The sequence below is a fragment of the Odocoileus virginianus genome, chromosome 1 (assembly GCF_023699985.2).
Source record: "Odocoileus virginianus isolate 20LAN1187 ecotype Illinois chromosome 1, Ovbor_1.2, whole genome shotgun sequence".
NCBI classification, from domain to species: Eukaryota; Metazoa; Chordata; class Mammalia; order Artiodactyla; family Cervidae; genus Odocoileus; species Odocoileus virginianus.
The window spans coordinates 25,792,804-25,816,936 of NC_069674.1; the positions used below are offsets into that span (position 1 = coordinate 25,792,804).

General features: G+C 41.2%; 1 protein-coding gene across 1 annotated transcript in view; it reads right to left on the reverse strand.

The window, feature by feature from the left end:
* Positions 1-24,133, reverse strand: part of SND1 (staphylococcal nuclease and tudor domain containing 1) — a 410,101-nt gene that overhangs the window by 212,185 nt on the left and 173,783 nt on the right. The window contains exon 12 of the mRNA XM_020914889.2: positions 16,896-16,996. Coding sequence (XP_020770548.2) covers positions 16,896-16,996 — 101 coding nt within the window. The remainder of the gene's footprint in view (positions 1-16,895; positions 16,997-24,133) is intronic.

The following is a 24,133-nucleotide window of genomic DNA, read 5'->3' on the forward strand; positions in this document are numbered from 1 at the left end:
GAACATTATCAATGTCAAAAAGGAAGATCTCAACTAATGCTGTAAGGATCTAAAGACGAAAAACAGAATGGGCACAGTTCAAACTATATACTCCAATCTTCCTGAGTTTCTGATGGGAAAAACACAGCCTCCAGGGACTTCTATTTACTTTTTATGGATCTGTCCTGGGACATTGCATTTATAAGAAAAACACATACCACCCAAGTTCTACTCAAGCTCAGGCTGAGATTCTCAGCCACACCCTCTCAAACACAATGCAGAACAAGGTATGGAAAACAGTGCCAATTCAAACTATCCAAGCCCCAAAAAACAAATACTTCCAGTCATTGACTCTTTCCTCTCTGCCAACCAAACCAAATTTGGAAAACAAGTCTTCCAAGGTTAAGAACAGACTCAAACATTTGTGTGTTATAAGCAGGGGCAATATTCAAAATATTTAACATTACAGTACGGGCTAGTTTGTTATACAAGTGAATACTAGCTGAGTACAAGCCCTGTTTATAAATAGTAAGGCGTGAAGGAAAACAGTCAGGGTCATAAGTGGGGTTACATCAAGAAGGGGCATCAACAGAAACAGCAAATCACTTGAGGATATTAGTCTGGATTAAACGCAGCCAAATAATTATGCCTCAGTCATCTAAATACACATTATTAATTTCAGATATGTCAGTCTACTGCGCAAAATAGAACAGATAACTCTATTTTCTTTTGTTCCCCAAAGTATTTAAAAGACATAGTTTTGGTTAGGTATCAACAATATCACCACCAACAAAAGACACTAACACCCTTTACTGCCTAAGAGTTTCTGTTAAGGGGAAAATTTTAAAACATTACAACAGCCACCAAGCAGACAAAAATCTCTGAATTGGATAATTAGAGATAGGTGTAAAAGGAGTATCAGAGGTTTAATCACCTCACAATATTGTATATTGTTCCCACAGAAAACAATTTCAGGTCATATCAGTTGTGGTCAAGAATCTGCCTGCAATGCAGAAGCCGCAGGAGACCCAGGTTTGATCCCTGGGTCAGGAAGATTCCCTGGAGGACGAAACAGCAACCCACTCTAGTATTCTTGCCTGGAAAATTCTAAGGACAGAGGAGCCTGGAGGGCTATGGTCCATAGCGTCACATTAGAGTCAGACACAACTGAGTGACTAAACACCACACCAGCTAGTAGCAACGAAACCACTCAAGTTAGTAGTGACCACTAGGAGTTAACTGTCTGATTTTGCAAATCCACAGACTTCCAAGTAAATCCAGGGTTTATGATCTGGAGGTTGAGCAGGGAGGGCTACACAAGAAGACAAATTCATACCAAGACTTAAAGCCAAGACTTTAACACTCCCTGTTAAACTTCTGTTAGGAACCTGAGGACAAGTTTAAAGGAATTTTGCATTACTAAGAAGAGGTACATGAAGGAGGCATAATATTAGCAATACTGCTTATGCCACTTTCTCCTTCAGAAAAGGCAAGATTAGGGCCTTAGGAAAAGAGAGTGAATGACTTGCCAAGGTCACTCAATAAGCTGGAGGCAGAGCTAGAAATAACCATCATCCCCTTAGACCCAATGTTACTCTGCCATTCTGCACTTTTTTGAAGCATAGCTGGTATAAGAGAAATTAATGGAGGGAAAAGGCTGAGCTTAGGGAGTGAAGTGAACTGAGAAAACACACACGTGCGGCGTTATTTTTACTCTTCCCATTACCTGTATCTGCAACTTAGCTGAGAGCAGAGGAGAATGCTGGTTTTGGAAACTTGTTTCCTCTGGCCTTCCTTTCCTAGAGCTTATTAATGCTGGCGGCACATAGAATCACCATTCAGAATACCCATTCCGGGCCAAGAAAACCGGCATCTCTAGGGGTGAAAATCGGTATTTTTAAAACAATAAATATTAGTACCTGGTTTTTAAAATATAGGATAGCATCATTTTTTAAGAGTCCCAAGTGGTTCAGTCATGCAGTTTTGTGTGGGGAAAAAAAACAAACAAAAACAGCCCAGACAACTAACAGAGTCTTCTTTACAAGAATTCAAGAGGCCAAGGATGATGGACTGCAGCTTAAGGCCCCCAGATTCATAAAGCGTCACGTGTCAAAGGTCCTGGCATTTTGCAAAGATACAGAATCTAAGAACTGTGGGTAGAGAGCAGACCAAACTTTGGGACCGGTTCAGGAGCAGCAAAGGCATTCCTATTGGCTCTATTTAGGTCGCAGGAAGACAAGGACTTGGCTGTGAGAGCACCCAGGGAGAAGACTCCTCACGTCTGTCCCGTTAGGACAGAGCTGCCAGTCGCTGTGCTGCATTTCCTAGGCAGCTGTGATGACAAGAGCGCCCCCTCCAAGATGTAGGCACCACTTCTCAGGGGGATAGGGGACAAATAAGCAAATGCGTGGCCATTATGACAAAACCGGGCCTACGTATCCAGTTTATTATTAGCCTGACATTAACCACCACTTAAAAACAAAACAAAACCACCCGCCCACACAAACATGCACCCAAGACAGCAAATTACATAATGGCACTGGGAATGATCGGCTCCGACAGTGCGAGGAGAACCAGCCAAATCGCAAGGTCCAGTAAAGACCAAAATGGCAATAGGGAGAACCTTTTTCAAATCCTCTGTAGTTTTTGCTTTTTTTTTTTTTTTTTGCATTTGCTGATATATATTGAAAATGCTTTGTTTAGAGGAAGGTGTTCAAGATAAGACCCTAGATTCTGGAGGGCTGTCAGTCTGCTACAAGAAAAACCCAGCCACTGGTAACTGGAAGAATAACTATCTTCTTCTAGATAATTTAGAAGAAAAACTGTTCTGGCACAGCTGGCTTCTCAGGGTGGAGGCTCAAGGGAAGTTCTCTCATGTGGGTCAGGAAGGAAAAATGGGCCGAGTAAGAATTCTACTAACGGCTCCGTTATGGTTTATGGCCCATAACCCAGCCAGCTGGCACCACACAAACAGGCAAGTCCTGTTTTGTTCCCCGGAATCCATTAGCAACTGGACCAAGCCCAACGTCAGTGTGGACAAGGTCTAGAATGTGGGAGCAGCTTTCGACTTTCACTGCATAAACAAAGTATACAGCTGCAGTGGGTAACGGCTCTAGAAATGAGTTTCCACCTCTGCAACCAAGTCTAAACAAAAATATTTTCAGGTGGTCAATGTTTTCCTAAGGATTAGAAGACAAACTGTTTTTTAACTTAAGGATTCTTCATTTTAATAGAAGCAACAAATGAACCCAGCATCACAATCAGGGTTTCAAGGTTTCCTTTTCTTTTCTCCTCTTGGGGAGAACAGGGGATTATTTTGGTTCCCAACTTTGAAATACAGTAAGCTACTCCGGAGCCTCTGTGATCAAGCCTCACTTAAATGGTCTGAGTGCTCTGTAGCCACAGGCCATGCTAAGTGACACACCATAGAACACAGTTTCAAAGCCAGGTTTCTAAGAAAGTGCTGACAAGCCTTTGAGTGCTTTACACAGGTGCTTCCTACTTTAAAGAAAAAGAAAGGTGATTTTGCAGTAAGTGTCAAGATGGTTTTGTTTTGGGAGAAGGCGAGATGGTGTAAGAACAATAATATAATTAATTCCCCTTGTTAATGACCTGATACATGATGGTTTATAAATCATGATTTTAACAGATTAGAAGCTCACATTAAGGCAATAGTTAGCTGAATCACAGCTGTTATGTAAACAGATATATCGGAAAGCCAAAAGGCTCCATGGAAAACTGACACTGGAAACTTGATGAAAGGCAGTTTCAAGTTTTCTTTGGCCCTTATGAAGCTCATGCCATTAAATGTCTCCAAATTCTACCACGCATGCTGACCTCCAAGGTCCAGGTGTTTGTTAAATTCCTCCATGTTCGACTTGTTGTGAACACAGTGATGGCACAAAACTTACAAAAGGCATCACAGCAGAGATGTGGATCCCTGAAAGATCTACAAAGGGAACTTCCCTGGAGATACAGGTTAGGACTCCCCACTTTCTCTGCTCAGGGCCCAGGTTCAATCCCTGGTAGGGGAACTAAGATTCTGCAGCTCTTCCCCAACCCCCCTGCAATACACAGAATCTGACTTTCAGTAAGATTTTCAATGTAGGGATAGAGAATAGCAGCATCTCCTAAAACACTTAGTCAATAGCCCTCTGCCTTTAAAACAACTCATATAGACAGATAGGAAGTAAATAGGTAACTAAATATGTATATGAAGCAAGTATACCCAGGGAGTCTGCTTGCTAGCAATACCTCTTGGTTTGAGAGATTATTCAATAAATTGCTTTTACTAAGGAATATATATTGTCCTTACTCAATGGTAAGTGCATGTTAAACTCCCTGAAACATTAAAAATTACTCATGCATATCTTTAACTTCTTTTACAGTAGTACTTCGGTAAATATATTTACATTCACTGCTTAGAGGAAAAATGATATGATTTAGTGGCAATTGAAAAAATGAAAAAAGAGAAGTCTAAAACCAAAGCATCTGCCACGAAACAATAAAAACAGACTGGTTCAGGGGACATCCCTGGTGGTTCAGTGGTTAAGACTCCTCACTCTCAGGGCAAGGGGGGGCAAGGGTTCAATCCCCAGTTGGGGAGCTAGGATCCTGTGTGCTGAGTGGCACAGCCTAAACAACAAACAAGAAACAGATTAGGATAACAACATCTAATCATAATCCCATGGGTGATTTGTTGTTAAGCCTCTGAGCATGTAGCACATACTAGGCATTTTCTATATCTTATTCAAGTACATCTGTGAGGTAGCAACATTATCAAGTAGGTGGGCTTGGCCAGGGGCAGGAGGGGGAACTGTGAAGAGGATGGAACATAAAAGCAGTCAATAAAAATCCTTTAAAAAAGGAAAAAGTTGAGTGAAAGAGGTGGCCAGAGACGTAGAAGAGGTGACAGCGGGGACAAAAGAGACCACTAGGTCTGAAATTAGGCCAATGACCAATTCGGAAGCCAGACTTAGGACCCATGGATGTATTCGATTATTATGGCTTAGTCACTGTGCTAAACATATTAAATGCATTGATACATTTAATGCTCACAACAGCCCTACAAGTGTAGTATTATTGTATAGAACTCACATAGGAAAAACTATGGTCCAAGACTGCACAGCTATCGAGGCATAGAGCCGAGTTTTTTTAAATTAATTATTTTAATTGGAGGCTAATTACTTTACAATATTGTAGTGGGTTCTACCATACAGTGACATGTATCAGCCATGCATAGAACCGAGTTTTCATCTCAATTGTGTTTACCTCCAAAGCCCACTTTAAAAAAATAGCTACAGAATCTTCAGATCCAGCAATAACTAGCCTTCATCCAATGATATGCCAAATGGTCAAAGTTTCCTGTTCAAAATTACATCCTTAAAAAATAACCAGCACTCAAAAGGCACACCCTTCAAACAAGGCTTATGTTAGCATGATTACATAATGAGTGATTCTTTCATATTTTTTAAACTTTTGAAAATGCTACAATTTTTATTACTTTAAAAAAGTCATTCAGTATGAACTGGAGCAAATCCCTGTTAAGCAGCATCACCATGGAAGATAAAAATCCATTCCTATTTCTGTTGCCACTGTGTACTGTGCTAGCCACAAGAACTGTATAGAGAAAGGGGCTGAGAAATGGTATTAAAAGACACAATTTGTGCTCATTGGTAACCATGTCGAATGCCCCTTCTCCTCATCACATCAATTTCATTCTCCAAAGGAAGAAAGAAAGAATGCTTGAGGGGGGTTCAGAATGGCAGACTGAGAACTTACGTCCACATGACATTCTTTACAAGGTCCCACTGAAAGGACGCAAAAGACATATATGCATAAGAATAAAGCCCTAATGGTGCTGGAGAATAAGAACGTGAGTAAACAGCACATCAGAAAGTGAAATCCTGAAAGACAGAAAACAGATGGGATCAGACGGGTGACAAACTGGGGGCGCCTCAAGGGATTCCCTGGTGGTTCAGACGATAAAGAATCTGCCTGCAATGTGGGAGACCTGGGTTAATCCCTGGGCTGGGAAGATCCCCTGGAGGTGGGCAAGGCAACCCACTCCAGGATTCTTGCCTGGAGAAGCCCCGAGGACAGAGGAGCCTGGCGGACTACAGTTCATAGGGTCTCAAAGAGTCGGACGCGAGTGAGCGCCTAAGCACAGTCCATCAAGGGCTTTTACTGACACATACGAAGCACACAGTGAGTTGGTTCTGGGCACATCATCCAAGCGATGGATCAGGAACAGCGTTCAGGAGAGCAGGGCCGGCCAGGCCGCCTCTTCCCCACACATCTCTACGATGCCCATCAAGGCGCTAGGAGCAGAGAGCTTTGACCCTTGGTAAAAGAGAAATATCCTAACCAGCAAGCACTTGGCATTTTTTCCAGCACATATTTGTTTGTGTGATCCTGATCAGTTCATATACCACAAAAGCACTAAAACTCCTAAGCAAACAGGGTTACAGGTCCCCTTAAACCCTATGGAACTTTACAGCCTAAGCACCAGCAAAAACAACCCTAATAAAAATGGCTCACAATGGAAATCTCTATAGGCTGAGCAGTCTTGAACTCTGGCATTCTGATGCTACCTCTAGAGGAGGGACTATAGCGCTTTGTTTTCAACAGAGACCATTTTAAAAGTATAGCTGATTTACAATGTTGTGCTATCAATAGAGACAAAGTCTGAGGCAGAGTGTAGCCTTCTTCATTGTGCTTGCGCTTAGTCCTGTCTGACTCTTCACGACTCTATGGACTGGAGTCTGCCAGGCTCCTCTATTCATGAGATTTCTCAGGCAAGAATATGGAGATGGGTTGTCACTTCCTCCTCCAGGGGATCTTCCTGACCTAGGGATCGGACCCATGTCTCCTGCATTGGCAGGTGTATTCTTAAGCAATGAACCACCTGGGAAGCCCAATTTTCTTCATTAATCCACTGTTTGAATACTGGCAAAAGTGTCTTCACAGCTTTTCCGACCTCACTGACAGGCTGCTGCTGAGCTAAACATAGTGAACAGCATAAAGGTTCTTGAAGCCACTAAAGCACTCATGACTTAAAGGAAGTTCCTACTGTAAATGTCTCATCTTCACACCGAGATTTTCTTAAGTCTTTATACCTTCTAAAGCTCTCCCTTTAAATCTAAGAGTTTATCCCTTACCCTTTCAATATTTCAATGTATTTGGGAATGTCACTTACAAACCAACACGACTTCTACTTTATATCCAATGTGTTTCCCCAAATTGTCAATGTCATACAAGATAATTCACTTCAAAGAAACGTGTTCTAGCAGAACAGAGAGCAGGTGATTTAGATGGATTGTGTAGCCTCAAAGTAAAGCCGAGGCATAACATTTAGAGAGAGGTGGCTGAACACATCACAGACCCATCCTATCCCTGCTCCCCACCCCTCAACCTTATAGGCCAGGAAAACACACTAAGGCTCCCTAACAGGTGATGAAAGCCCCCAAGCTCTGACAGTTTTGGTGGGATCTGCAATCTGCCTGCTTCCTCTGCGTTCCAGCTCCACTTTCAGGCACCATATAAGGAAGTCTCCCTCTGATACTTTCTGCTCTCCTATGACTTTTTTATGACAGAGATGTCTGCGAAACACAAACAACTTCAGAGGAACAGCTGTGCCAACTCCAACCTGATCCTTCCTTCATAAATATAGGTCAAGGTTCACACAACGCTTAAGGACTTAGAAAAGAAAAAGAACAAAGTAAAGAACATTTAGTCATGGGGGAAAGCTGGAAGAAGTGTTTAATTTTTAAATAAGATTCTCAGAGAAAATATTATATTCATAGACTAAGAAGAGGATGCTATTAAAATAGAGCACTTAAAGAACAGAAAATTTAAATGTGAGTGCTGCAATTAAAAAGTAAAATGGAAAAAAAAAAGTAAAATGGGTTTGATTAAGAGACTAGTATGTAAATTTCATGGGATACAAATCATTTCCATTTTAGAACAATGATATATTCCTGGTGCTTAGTACATACCAGGCACTCTTGAAATACTGGGCCTATGAACTAACAAGTGAGTATATGAATGAGTGAGATGAATGAACAAGAGATAGTTACGAATGTAAATGAATCAATATACATGGCTGGCTGACTAAGCAAGAGGCAAAAATGAAGACATCTTCTTGAACATAGAACAAAAATGCAAAGGAGGTCTTAAACATTTGGAAGAGAAGTTAGATATATGAAGAATAAGATACAATGTAGCAAAAGAGAGAAAGAAAATAATTCAAGAAGTAACAACAAAGAAATTGTTTTGGTGTCCAGAGTGGAAAAGACAATTGAGCAGGAAGCAAAAGAGACAGACATAGAAATATGTTGATAAAATTTCAGAAAACCAATTAATGGGAAACTGTAAGAACAATTCCAAAGGCGGGGGGTGGGGGGGGTGGGGGGGGTGTTACATTTAAAGAAACAGAAATTGGATTTCTTATAAACATTGTTGAAGCAACAGAACACAATGCCTTCAAAGTTTTTAGGCAAACAATTTTCAAGCTACAATTTTATAATAACACTAACAAATAAGAATGTATGCAAAAATATTTAGACATTTCAGAAATTCAGAAACTTGACCACCCAACACATAAGAAAAATCAAGGTTCTTCAACAAATGAGAGGAAAAAACCACAAAAAGAATGACGTGAGATACGGTGGCAACTGCATATAAAGAAATGTAAAACTGAAGAAGGAAATACAGACATAGAATTAATGTATTGGGTGACAGTGTTTACTGAGCAGATCTTTAACTAATTCAGCATTTCTCTTTGCATTTAAAGGTAGAGTTCCTTTTCTATAGGACTAATCACCCTGTGTCTTTTGTTCCAACAGTAACACACAATTCTAACAGCTATGGAGATGGGAGACAGGTTTTAAGTATTTATGATCAACTTACAAGCAGAGGTCAGGAGAGAATTACATTGAAAGAGGAGAAACTGAATAAGTGCTAAGCTGTGTGCTTTGTTGCTCAGTCATGTCCGCCTCTTTGTGACTCTTTGTACTGCAGCCCACCATGGTCCTCTGTCCATGGGACTTTGCAGGCAAGAATACTGGAGTAGGTTGCCCTTTCCTCCTCCAGGAGATCTCCCACCCCAGGGATTGAACCCGCGTCTCCTGTATCTCCTGCATTACATGTGGATTTTTCATCCACTGAGTCATCGGGGAAGCCCATCTTGATAAAACCAAAAAATAAAACCTCTTTAAAGAAGTGTAACCACTATAATTTCCTAATCTTTCAGAGTGAGCAGTACAGAGGTACTATATAAAGTTACTCAGAAACAGAAACTGAACATTATCAAGTTTACCACTGGTAAAACCCAGGTGGTGCAGTGTTAAAGAATCTGCCTGCCAATGTAGGAGATGCAAGAGATGTGGGTTCCATTCCTGGGCTGGGAAGATCCCCTGGAGTAGCAAATGGCATCCTGCTCCAGTATTCTTGCCTGGGCAATTCCATGGACAGAGGAGTCTGGAGGGCTACAGTCCACAGGGTCGCAAAGAGACACACACAGCTGAGCACACACACAAAACAAATGTAAGATAACTAGGGGTTAAAGGGTAGAAATTACAGTGCAAATACTAAAACAAAGTAAAAATAGTTTAAAAAATTTTAAATCTAGTAGTGCTGATTATAGAGTTATAAGGATAACCATCCACAAAAGTGAGAAGCAGACTCTGTCAGGAGGTTAGCATTGGGTCCTCCTCTGCCAGGTGAGGCAGGAATAAGATAAGCAGGTCTTTAGGAGCATGGAGAGAGGGGGGAGTCATAACCAACTGCCAGACTCGCAGAGGTCCACCAGTGCCGAATGAGTCAGGAAGGGTGATGTGAGGGGAAAAGGGCAAAGCGCCCCCAATGGGTAGTTGCTTCAGCGTTTCATTTTGTCTACCGACAGGTTCAGTTATCGACTCAACTAAAAATAAAGATATAAGAGGGATTATCTTTCATTTTAACCTGTTTCTGAGTGGTAAATTCACTAAAAGTCCCAGGCAAGACCTGAATAGAAAACAGCCTTTTCAGGTATTGTATATATAAAGTCACCTGTGTTTCTTAAAGTCAAAATCTACCCAAGCAAGATTCTGGGAGGCAGCAAAGTCAGTGAATATCCTTAAGACTCTTGTTGTCTCAGCCACCAGAGGCAAGAAGGTTCCCAAGAATGAAGTGTAGCCAGGAAGACTTAGCACAGGGATACGCTCACGGCTATATTCCCAGTGCCTGACACACAGTAGTTGTTCAGCAAATATCTGATGAATAACTGGTAAATTTACTGTTCATAGCAGATAGGAGCAGCAACTCCTCTCTTGTCTGGGACCAGACCCTCGCTGAGCTATTTTTAGGGCCCACAGAAATGAAATGGACAGCATTCCTACTTTTTCCAAACAGGGCCTTTAACTTATGGTTTTGAATACCTTTATCCATCTCTCTAAGTACTCTAGAATGTTCCTCCCTGAGGATGAGCTCCTCTTACTTGGAGAAAAGCCTCATTTTCTCCCAAGGTGTACTTTGGAAACTCGACGGTATACTTTGTGAAACTGATGAGGGAGTTTCCTAAAGATCCGCTCAGTAAACACTGTCACCCAGTCCTTGATATTCTACTCAACTGACGCTGAGGGGAAAAAGTGACAGAACACACATTGCTCAGCAAAGGATGTGGCTGATTTACAACAGCCAAGTGCTCCATCATGTAGAGCTTAACTGAACTTCCATACAGTGATGAGGGTAATACAATAATCTGAAAGCATCAGGGCTTTAAAGCAAAAAAGAAAAAAGAAAGAAAAAAAGGCTCAGCAGCATGATAGTCCCACATATAGATGGCTACAAAATGTAAGATCCATCTAAAATTGCAGTGTTCTCCTGACTCCCACCTGAACCCTTTGCAAAAACCAAGTTCCTTCTTATGGTGCTTTATGGGGCTGTTCTCTTAAAATGATGACTATGCTCAAGCTAGCAGGAGACATGTGAAATTATTTAACTATTCTTTCCAAAGTAATCTAAGCCAAATGACACAGATGCTTCCAGTGTCTTCAGGATGGTGAACAGGCGTAATTCCACTACTCCGCGCGGCAGAAGTAGCACAGTTATATAAATCAAGCAGCCTGTGAGGTTGAGAAAACAATCCAAGGTGCTCTTCTGAGAAGAGAAGGTTGGTTAAGTGTTTATGATTTAGGTGTTAGGGGGTTCAGGGGGAGGAGAAAAGGAATGTTTCTTCTGATGTCTACTTTCACCTTCAAAGCAAAGGTTGGAATAGGGGAATCCACTAAAGTAGATGAACAGTAAGCAATAAATCTGTGCAGAGAAAAGGTGGCTACAACCCAGATCCTATCTCCTAGCTGAGACAATGACATTAATACTATGTCGGTTATTGAAAGAATACCTCTTCAGGACGCTGCGGGCCGCCTGGTGGGGAAGAACATTAGGACAGAAATTGGGATTTCAGCCATGTTTAGGTAAGAAAACATTAGTATGTTTTAAGACACACCAATGCATTAAACTAGCTCAGACATTAGTATGTTTTAAGATTTGACTAGACAGCAAAAGCCTTACAGCTACAGAACTCAAGCCCGAAAAACTAAGGGTGGTATGACACAGCTTCCTACTATGGCTGAGAAAAACTGAACTAAGATTAGAAAAGAACTATTCTAGAAGGAGAAGATCTTAACCTCATGTTCAGTGACTAACAGAACAGCTGAGGAAGTATGCCTGCAAGCTGGAACCAATGAAAATGAAAAAAAGCAAAAGAAGTTGGATTCCTTGTAAGTAATTATCTGATTTAAATAAACATAATAAAGGCAAGCTATCTATGAAGACATCAAAGAGCCTCAAAGGAAGTTCATAAACATGGCTTCACATCTACTAGATGCCAGTCATTACAAAAGAGGTAACTAAGATGTCCCACAGCATCTCTGGAGTAAGGACCCACACAGGCATTAAGCTGGACAGTAGTGCCTTTGAGCAAAGCTTTGAAGTCAGGAGCAGAGGTTACAACAGTGTTTTAAAAATCAATGTTATAAAACTCAAATCACCTCTCAAAAAACTGACCTTGTGCAGAAAATAGGCATTTTCCCACTGCTCTAATTCCACACTTCCACCTCTGTGCCATCTTTCACTTTTCCAAAATGGAAAAATGTCTACTGTCTATCATTGTGAAATACTTTTAAACATAATGAGAAGCAATGGGGCAATACCTCAGTGACACTGTACCTACTGGATACGTGACAATTTTCCATGGATGGTGGATGGGGTGGTGGTGGTAATTATGAGTGTGTAGGTGTGAAGCTGGACCCCAAGTTAGTTTTTTAGGTGTCCCTTTATAAATGTGAACAAAAAATTTTTTTTTAATTTTTTTAAAAATTTTTTTCCATTTATTTTTATTAGTTGGAGGCTAATTACTTTACATCATTACAGTAGTTTTTGTTATACATTGAAATGAATTAGCCATGGATTTACATGTATTCCCCATCCCAGTCCCCCCTCCCACCTCCCTCTCCACCCGATCCCTCTGGGTCTTCCCAGTGCACCAGGCCCGAGCACTTGTCTCATGTACCCAACCTGGGCTGGTTATCTGTTTCACCCTAGATAATATATATGTTTCAATGCTGTTCTCTTGAAACATCCCACCCTTGCCTTCTCCCAGAGTCCACAAGTCTGTTCTATACATCTGAGTCTCTTTTTCTGTTTTGCATATAGGGTTATCGTTACCATCTTTCTAAAGTCCATATATATGTGTTAGTATACTGTAATGGTCTTTATCTTTCTGGCTTACTAAATGTGAACAAAAAATTTTTAACTTTTTTTTTCATTTTGAAAACGTGATGTATAAGAAGAAGAAGACATGGGCAATCAGCTAATAGATATTATGGGTTTGCCAAATTGGAGCTCAAAGTAATTGTGAAGTCCAGCACAAGTAAAGGTCACCCCACAAAACTTGCTCTTCATGAAGGCTCTGGCAATAACGGAAGAATGAGATTTTAATCACTGAAGCTAATTACATAGAAGACTAAATCACAAGAAGAGTTATTTAAGTGTCTTAAATACAATAAAAAGTAATTAACAGGAAGCGCCATCTTGACAGCTTCCTGTCACAGTCCAGGCCTAAAAGGATCAGCTAATTCCCAACTTGGGAGCCAGAGAATAAGAAACAACTCAAAGTTGGATCTTTTTATTTTTTATTTAAACTGCTTTGAATAAAAGGTAACAACTCTCACCAACTTGAGTGAAGTTAATCAAAAAAAAAAATTTAATCTATTAGAGGAATGATGAACCTCATTTTTATTCACTCCCCAGAGGGCAAGAGAGAGGGAGTTGAAGACTGTTTCACAAGAGGGGCCTCCCAAAGGCCATGCAACTGGACGCTGTCCCACACAGCAAAAGAAAACATGGAAAAAAAAGAAAACATGGGAGAACTTACAGAACCCTGCTGAGGACAAGGCCAGTTTACACACTTGGGCATGTGAAATCCACTGAAAGATATCTCCTTTGAAATAACTGTCAAAGAGGCCATCTCATCTGCCTCTTCTTTCTCCTTCCCTGGACTGAGCAGTTTGAGAAAAGCTACTGGAGACCAGAGATTCACAGCTGATCCTGTGACTAAAGGGAGAGGCTCTAGACACTACAAAGGCCAGTATGAAGGGGTATGAGCCTACAGGTAACGACAGACATAGCACTGATCTTTTCTTAATTCTACCACATCTCTAAAAGCTGAACAAAGTCCAAAGCCTGTCACAAGAGATGTGGTGCATTACTAGGCAAGCTCTCCCAGCAACCTTTGCTTAACTGACCCGCACATTCTACAACCTCCTCAAAACCCACAGGCTGACACCAGTTAGTAACTGAGGACCACTCGAACACACCTGTACACTTCTGTCCCAATCTGTTTCTGTCCCCGGATTTACACTGGTCATTTTTATTATGTACTTCACTAAATATTGACAAAAGGAACAAGCTTTGACAAAAACAAGTTGTTGCAAAAGGTTTAGTAAGAGACATGGCTTTTAAATGGCAACAAAATGTGCCAAAAGAAGAGGGAGATGTAAATCACAAAGATCTAGGGTTCCATAAGTAGTATTTTTAAGTCATCATTCCATAGAAGAAGTTATTTAATCCACCAGGATATCATACATCAAAGATTTGGAGATGTAAATACATTTTTATGGTAAAAATGGAATTAAAACATTTGGGATAAAAAAATAAATCCTCTGCTCTAGACAATGTTTTCAAATAACTATTAAAACCAGGAAGCATTTGATATAATTCTGAATCTAAGGTGAGTATTTGGATATTGGTATCATTCATACCTCAACTTTCCTACAGTGTATTTGGAATGATTTAAGCAGAGAAAATTGAGGGAAAAATGAAAACAAAGCCAAGGCCACAGGAAAATAAACAGAAGCTTTGAGGAAGACCCAAACATCAGAAGCATGCTATCAGATACATTTTCTAGAGTCACCCTATCTTTGGCATGGGCTTCCCTGGTAGCTCAGATGGTAATGAATCTGCCTGCAATGTGGGAGACCTGGGTTCAAGACCTGGGTTGAGAAGATCCCCTGGAGGAGGGCATGGCAACCCACTCCGGTATTCTTGCCTGGAGAATCCCCATGGACAGAAGAGCCTGGTGGGCTACAGTCCATGGGTTCGCAAAGAGTCAGAAACGACTGAGCGACTAAGCACAGCACATTATTTTTGGCACAGACCTTCCAATAACCAAATAAACAGGGAAAACTATTGAATCAGATACAAGTTTTTTAACGTATATATTTATCAGATTAAAGCCAACGTGTAGCTCAGAAGAAACAGCTGTCCCAGGTTATGAGACATCTAAGCACTCCCTATTTTATTTCATAAAGGGACACTGCAATATAGTAAACAAATAACTCACAAATTTATTGAACTCCTACGAACTGCTGAACACTGAGACTACAGCAGTGAATAAAAGAGACAATAATCCCTATCTTCAGGGAGCTTACTATCTAGTGAAGTTTGGTCTTAATGATATTAGGCTACCCTCACATTTCTCCCAATTACTGCCCAGTAGTTTACTCAAGACAGTCTAGTTTAGTAGAAACAAATCCATGAGGAAACCCAGTGTATTTAACTCATTATGTTAAAAATGTAATTAAAACATTTGGGATAAAAAAATAAATCCTCTGTTCTAGCCAATGTTATCAAAAAAACTATTAAAATCAGGAGACTTTTAATATAATTTTTAAATCTAAGTTGAGTATTTGGATATTGGTATTATTCATACCTCAACTTACCTACAGTAGTATTTGGAATGCCCTGGATAGCAGGGCACCCCAGGTACCCTGCTAGGTTGCTCTAATTCAAGGTAAGGACTTTGGTAAATCAGATACCATCTTAGGACAACAGGGAAAGAGAAAGGTCAAGGTTAACTCCCTACAAGAACACTTTCAGAATGTCTAATTTTAAGCAGCATAAATTTTGAAAATATACCTCCGTGGTAACCAGAAAAAAACAAACAAACAAACCCTCCACTCTAATGGGTCATTAGATAAACATGAATAGAAACCATCTGCCAAAAAGATGTGCATTTTGACAGTAGTGGTGTTCTCTTTATCATCAGTAGATAGAAGGAGCAGTTATTGGAGAGGACTCCTTGTTTGTGGCAGCAAAAGTCTTAAATCTGTCTAGGGGAATACTCACTTTTCGGCTCTCCACAGGAGGAAAGCATGCACTGAGCTCCTAAGAACTGGTGGTGACAAATTGGTAATAACCATTACTGCAAATTAGACAGATAGAAGAATGAGCAAAATATTTCCCAGTTTTCCCCATTCTGAAAACATTACCTAATTTCTCAAGAACCTGCTTCTAAAAATAACTGAACGCCTGTGATGGTGTTAAGATAATGACATCAAAATCCTATATTCAGTTCCTCTCAGCAAAAGTGAAACCCCTGATTGCTGTGTGAACATCAACAACATTGATAGGTATGAGAGTGGTAACAGCACCTAAAAATACTTATTTCCAAAAGTGACAACAGGAAAGGGGGGGGGGGGGTTGGAACGTGGACGGGAGAAGCTCCTGTGTGGTAGGAGAGCTTCTGGAAGGCACATTAGCTACCACATCCTTCCTGTCAGAGACAGGCTATAGCTTAGAGAAAGGTGTTTCTCCCAATGGGCTCCATTGTACTTGCAATAAGACAATCTCTGTTTTGATGAGAAACCTATTCTTTCCTTCCCTTCTACCATGCCCCCTTTTAAAACAAAAGCAAAATACCAGTTTGGTAACAAACACCATTTAAGACTGTTAAATAGAGAAGGAGACAATTAGCATGCGGGTATATTTTACGCAGAGTAAGAATTGCTACTGGGGACTGACTGATTGTTTTAATATTTACTGTGGAAGCATGGCCCAGCAGGCTTCCTCCTGCCCCCATCAGATACCTCCTTGGAAGGCTGCTGGTCAACCAAGCTCCCGAGAGACTCTGGAAGGTAACCAGGGTACAGCCGGTGGAACACAAGATGAAGACCCTGTCATCTACTGATTACATACGTCTATTCAAAGAATATGTCCAATTAACCTCTCTTCTTTTTCTGGCCTACAATTAAACTTCCTAAACTAATACACACAGAATCTTCCTAATTTTGCATAGTACCTAAGGGCCTGATTGACACTCAATAAATGGCATTATTAATAGTAATAGTGAATGCTACACAGTGCCAAGCACACAGAGCCCAATGAATCTTAAATAATGACAATAATGAAAGTATATGATTAACTAATGAGCAATTATGAAGTACTCTGCAAACAAAGTGCTACACAGGCATACAACAATCACAAACCACTGTGTTGAGAGTGACAGAAAGCAAATCGGGGTGAAAGGGAGGAGAGATAGGAATGAGAAGAGAACTCCCAGCCACGGCCAAGTTGCTACCAGCCAGAACACTCACATTCCTCCAATGGTGACGGTGGCACAGGTACGCTCTGAAAAGGCAGGCACCGTATCTGTGGCTGGGCTGGCTGGTCTAATGTAGTCCACAGTCACATTGACCTGAAAATAAGAAATCAAGGTAATTAAGGTTGAGAATTGGCAACACAGCTCACTAGCAGCCCCGTGTGCTGGCTGAAAAAGCTCACTCACGGTATGACTTTGTGGGTCTAAGATTTTAAAAAACAACTGAAAGCTGAACCACACACTGGGAGAAAACACCTCCAAAAGCCAGCTCAGATAAAAGACTATAGTATCCAAAACACAGGAAGAACTCTTAAACCTGCACGGTAAGAAAATCAAAATCTCAATGTTACAATGGGTAAAAGACTTGGATATCTTATCAAAGAAGACACAGAGATGACAAGCATATGAAAATATGCCCCACACGTGTCATTGGGGAAATGCAAACTAAGACAACTATTAACATGTCAATTAGAATAGCCAAAATTCAAAACACTGGCAACAAATGGAGGTGAGGGTATGGACAAATGGAATTCTCATTCACCGTTACTGGGAATACAAAACAGTACAGCCACTCTGAGCAATGGTTTTGTATAGAACAAACTTTTACCATATGTTCCACCAGTTAAAAACTCAAGTCCACACACAAAAACTTGCACATGGATGTTTCTGGTAGCTTTATACATAAATGTCAAAACTTGAAAGCAACCAATATGTTCTTCTGTAAGTGAGTAAAGAAACTGTGGTTCATGAACACAACTGAATACTATTCAGCACTTAAAAAGAATGAACTGTCAAGCCATGAAGAGACATGGAAGAATCTGAAATACACATTGCTAAGAGAAAAATGCCCATCGAACAGCTATCTATTGTATGGTTCCAACTGTGACGTTCTGGAAAATGCAAAAATGTGGGAGACAGTAAAAAGATCAGTGATTGCCAGGGGTTAGCAGGATGAGACAGGATGAACAGATGTGGGGGCAGGATTTTGACAGCAGTGAAGCTATTCTGGATCATATATAATGATGGATACATGTCATTACACATTTGTCAAAATCCGTACAATGCAGAACACCAAGAGTGAACCCGAGTAAATGATGGACTATGGATGATGATGTGTCTAGGTAGGCTCACCAACTATAACAAATATACCACTCTGGAGGGGGACTACTGATAACAGAAGAGGAAGTACATGGCGGGGGGCGGGGGGGGGGGGGGGAGACATGGAAATTCTCTTTACTTTCTGCTCAATTCTACTTTGAGTCTAAAAGATGCTGTAGAACCTTAAAGATGACTGATGTCAAGAGAGAAGGACAAATGGCTGAACCTTTAAGGTCCCACATAAACTTCAGTCGACAGAGAAGAAATCTGGAATATTCCTAGACATTTTGGTAAAGCAGCTCTCTAACCTTTTCAGACTGCTTTGAAAATCTGTTTAAAAATATGAAATGCCTCAACAGAATAACTACATGTAGTTTCAGTCTGCCATAAGTTCTCAAGGTCCAAGTTAAGAACCATCAAGAAGAATCAAAACAACACAGCTGACTACACTGAATACCAGTAGGGGTGGACTTGGGAAATTTGGGGGGGTGGGGTGAGAGGAGGATGGACTGGACCAGAAGAACCTTTAATACTGGGCTAATCCTAGTATATACAAAACATAGGGACACAAACAAACACGTGGAACAATGCTTTTTCTTTATGAAACCTTTCAAGATGACCATGTTTGTGTGTCAAAACAAAGTGGCATGCCGTGTCCATCAGGAAACCTACAGAGCCTGCATCACAGCATTAAGGCGTATATACTTGACTTTGGTCATGGCTGAGCTTATATACCTGTACTGAGGAGGCAAGCACCCTGAGGCCATCCTCACAGACCAAAAGTCCAGAACCACCTTTCCTAAAAACCACTTTGGTTCTCACTAAGCTACTTGAAGACAGCACGATATATGAGCATCAACCACACTGCTGGTGAGCACCACCAAAATCCGTTCAAACTGCCTGCTCCTCAAAATCCATTTTAAAAATGAATATGGAAATTTTCAGAAAAACAGCTGCCTCCGAATTCTGACTGTCAGATCACTCACTCTACCTAAATCACGTTTTCAAAGCAACAAGAAGCCCTATCAGTGAGAAAGCCAATTAAGGGCAGAAGGCAAGGGAAAACTTTCTCATGAGAAGTACTGTCATAATACAACAACTCAGAAGAAATCATAAAGAGGACTCCTTAGGTCAGAGGTCCACAGTGACATTACTGCTCAGCCTTATCACTTTGTCCAAGCTAAGGAGATGGATAACTGTGAGGGGTGTGAACAGACAGGGAGTAGGGGTGGGTGCAGGGCTGAAAAACTATCACCGCCAACAAAGAGGTTTTCAGAGTTGCCCCACATGCAGCTGATCAGAGTTGTTAGAGCCCAGAGGGCAAGGAATGGGCAGTCGACACTCACAGAAGCACAGCTGACTCCAATCCCTGGGAGGGAAAGAGTCTGCTGCTGCTGCTGCTAAGTCGCTTCAGTCGTGTCTGACTCTGTGCGACCCCATAGACGGCAGCCCACCAGGCTCCCCCGTCCCTGGGATTTTCTAGGCAAGAGTACTGGAGTGGGGTGCCATTGCCTTCTCTGAAAGAGTCCTATGCATGCTATCTATTCTGACCAACTCCTCTGGCAACTCTCCTGTGGCAAGAGCGGATAATTAACCTCTGGGAGAAGAAAGAGGCTGCGATACTTGAAGTTATGGCAAAAATCACACAGGAAATCAGCACTGAACAGGAGCTAAACCTCAAGAGTACCCACCCAGGAGTACATGAAGTAACTCAGGGCCCAGCAGGGCACCAACAATGGGCATGGTCCAATTTGGGGCAATCAGGGGGCAAATCAAAAAGTATGTAGAGATGTTCACCTATTTTTGTGTTTTCACCCAGTCCATCTAGTAACAAGCTCTAGTAACAAGTCCTCAGTTCCACTAGCAGGGGGAAAAAATAATCCATCCCGCTTAAAAATAAACGTAGTGAATCTCAAGGTTACCTTGCATCTGCCAATGACAGGCCTCCTCCTCAGGAGATGGGAGTGGGGCAGTGGCTCATTAGTGCAAGCACATGGCACACAGTAACATCAGGTCTCCCCAGAAATCATGCTAATTCACCAGGAAGGCCATGTGAGTGGTGGTGGTGATGGTTGTGGTGAGGGGTGTACTGGCAACAAAGAGCTCCGCATCTCATCTTCCAAGCCAAAGGCATGCTATCCCCAAACTGTCCAAAGGAAATCAGTGAAAAGACCCCACTCCCCCAAATCTTTCATCTTCAATCAGCAAAAGAACTAGTAACTACATTCTACATTTACCTGCCAATTAATTTTTTCCTCTATCTAGAGAAAGAACTGAAAGCCAGAGATTAAAGAGCTCACTGGGGGAGGTAACATTATTAAAGAAAATCTCAAAAACAAATGAGGCCCTGAGAATAGCCCACAGCCAAGACGCACACCTGCAGACAGCTATGACAAACCAGGAATTAAAGTCAAGGTGTAATTAGCATTTATGTCCCTCTCCTGGGGAGTCTGAGCTCTGCTCTCCTGCCTTGGAGTTTCACATCTCCAGATACTCATCCCTGACTTGTCAATCACTTGATAAAGAGTAGTTTCAATTAAACACTGGCAGATCTTAGCAAAGTCTTCATCTGAATAATAACCACCTGAATTTTGGGCTTGTGGGTGATTACATATGGGATGGTATGAGTTGAGAGAAGTACTGGGTTAATGCAAACGTTTCCTTCATTTTTCCAGCAAAGATGCTCCTGGAACGTTGGGTACATGCAAGAATTTACATGTACGGGACGCAGCGCAGGGTCTGGCCCTCCTCACAGCAAGCCCCACAAGGAGTCCACAGCTCCCTACTGACTCCACCTGTCAAACTTTTATGAATGAGTCACACATCACCTCCCTTTTCTCAGGCAATTCACTTGGTAAATGAGAGCACTAGACTAGAACTTTAGAGCATCACTGAACTCAAGAATCCTAGAAGACAATTTAGCCAGACACTGTGTGCTATATAGCATCACAGGGTTTATACAGTAGGAGCATATATAGTGAATATTTTTTTGATGAATGGATACATGTAATCAGGAACCCTTTCAGACATAAAATTCTGAAGGACACTAAATGAGATGGTTAGGACCACATGGTCAAGCTGTTGACCATTCTGTTCTATATATTAAAGCATGAAGAAGGGAAGAAATATTTTGAAGATATTTTGGGATAAAGCTTTAAATTAAGAAAAGTGTAATTCTGCATATTACCATTTTTTTTCCCCCCAAAGAAACTCTCAGAGAAAAAGAAAGGGTAGCAGGCTATCTGATTCCTCTGTGGTCCATTGTGGAATTCTCCTTGAAAACAATTTCAAAGACCCTTCAGAGAACTAAGATGAAAACTTAAAACCAAATTTGTATTCCAATCTCATATAAAGTCTGAAAACAGCTTAGTATTAACAGAAAACACTCAGGTCACGCCTAAGGAATTCAATCTATGGATACTCTTCATGAAACTAATTCACTAGATGATGAGTGAGTAGTATCATCATACTTCAGTAGTGTCAAACCACCAAAGAACTCCGCACACTTTATGATGCTGATGATAATCTGAAGGTCTGTTCATAAAAGATACCTAACATTTCCAGGCCACAGCCTGAATCTGGGTTGTTACATGAGGCTATCACTATATAATCCCACCCACTATTCCACATGGCCAATCATAAACCCACAAAGAGATGTTCAAAAAAATACCCCACCTCATGAAAAAGGCTCTCATGTGACCTGTCATCCTCAAGACGGAAACAGAAAACACAACATCTGGGCAAGTCTGGTTAAGGCAGCAGGCAGGCAAAAGTAAGTGAAACAAAATATTTCAACAGCTTGGGTAAGAGCACGGGCTCTGGGAGCCACTTGGCTGCGGGTTTGAAAGTGAAAGTTGTTCAGTCATATCTGACTCTTTGGGACCTCATGGACTCTACAGTCCATGGAATTCTCCAGGCCAGAATACTGGAGTGGCTAGCCTTTCCCTTCTCCAGGGGATCTTCCCAACGCAGGGATCGAACCCAGGTCTCTCACATTGCAGGCAGATTCTTTACCAGCTGAGCCACCAGGGAAGCCCAGGAATACTGGAGTGGGTAGCCTATCCCTTCTCCAGGGGTTCTTCCCAACCCAGGAATTGAACCAGGGTCTCCCGTATTGCAGGCGGATTCTTTACCAACTGAGCTATCAGGAGGGTTGCAGGTTTGGTTCCCAGCAGTTCTACCTCTGAGCTCTGTGAACTTGGAGAAGTGACCTCACTCCTGGCTTCAGTTGAACATGGATAACTCTACCTATCTCACTGTTATAAGAGAAATACATTAATATACATGAAACATTTAGAGCAGGGCCTGAGTCATAATAAGCTCTATGTGTCAGTTATTTTTAGACAAACATACTGATTTTCTTGGAGGAGAGCCTGGTACATGGTAGGTGATAAGTGTCTGTGAGGTAAATACATAAATACATGCACACATACATATATGCATAAATAAGGCACATGTTGACTTTAAGTCATTAGGCAGAAACACTCAGTTAAATACACTTTTCTCGTTAAGGAGCCACAGCAAACAAGAGTATGTACCTCATCCATATTCATCCCAACTTACAGATAAATAGGACTTATTTTAAAGAATGATACACTATTTAGTACTTATTTAGACACTCTCCAGGTTAATTGGCAGGTACTAGTTGTGGAGACTGTATTTACCAAAGATAATTGAAGCAGAGTGTAGGGAATCATCTCAACTAATAGGCTAACTAGAGGTGTTTGGGGAGGATGCTCCTTGCCTTACATAATCAGGAAGATAACAGAGAGCAACCAAGTTGGCATCTGCTCTGGGCATAACAGGACAGTATTTAATTTATGCGTTCTTGATCTTTTCTCCCTGCTAACAAGTAGTGTACATAATTATTTTAAAAGTATCAGAGATTATCTTCTTAAAATCTGAAACACATTTTAGTCACTCGTTCATCTAGATATTGGATGAGCATCTAACAAAACTGTCAAGGGGTCTCTTGGTCCTGCTTCTGGGCACACTGATTCCCAGCTCCGCTATCTACTAGGACCCAAGCTAAACTCTCACAAGGAGATGTCAAATGTACCCCTGTTGTTCAGGAGGCGACAACAACAAGAGTCACAAATGAGAGCAACATACGTACACTGACATTCTCTGTGCTGTTCCTGGTCGCTCAGTCATGTCCGACTCTTTGCAACCCCATGGACTATAGACCGACAGGCTCGTCTGTCCATGGGGATCCTCCAAAATAGAATACTGGAGTGGGTTTCCATACCCTCCTCCAGGGCGTCTTCCCAACCCAGGGATCAGACCCAGGTCTCCTGAGCCACCAGGGAAGCCCAAGAATACTGGAGTGGGTAGCCTATCCCTTCCCCAGGGGATCTTCCTGACCCAGGAATCAAACCAGGGTCTCCTGCATTGCAGGTGGATTCTTTACCAGCTGAGCTACCAGTGACATTAAAGAAAGAGAAAGTTAGTTTTTAAAAGTATTTCTGATTTAACTCAAAACACTATCATATCAACATATAACCAGTATTTCTTAAGGAACTGGGTTTCTTTTCTTTCACTGACAAAGACTTCGAAATTCAGTGTGTGTTGTGCAAGAAAAACACATCTCAATCTGGACCAGCAATACTTCAAGTGTGCAGCCACTCACAGCCGCAGTTGCAATACTGGACTGCACATGCCCAGACTGTTCATTAGGGGACCAGAGTCTCAGCCTCAATCCTCTATACATGATCCTACCTTTCGTGGTTCTATCCTTCTCTAGTTTCTCCCAGGAACTTTTGTTATCTTATACTTAGGAATCCTTGTAAATACTCAAACCAAATATGAAAAAACATGGTATAAAAAATAAAATGTTTATCATTCATTTTCTGACTAAAAAAAAAATCTATTAATTAGACTAGAAAGGCAAGGTATTTACATAATTTTCGGTTCTAAAAAACATTTCAGCAGTGAATAAATGTGTACACAAAGGAGGAAAATTCCTCCAATTTATAACTGTCATTGTGGAATATATTCTGTTCAATGTTTGAGGAAGATACTTTTGAGTGACTTCTCTACTAAATCAGTGGCTGAACTTTATCCTTGATTTGCTGACCCAAGTCTAGAATTCTTCACCTTGATGTTTCCAATGTATTCAATGGACGGTAACTAGAA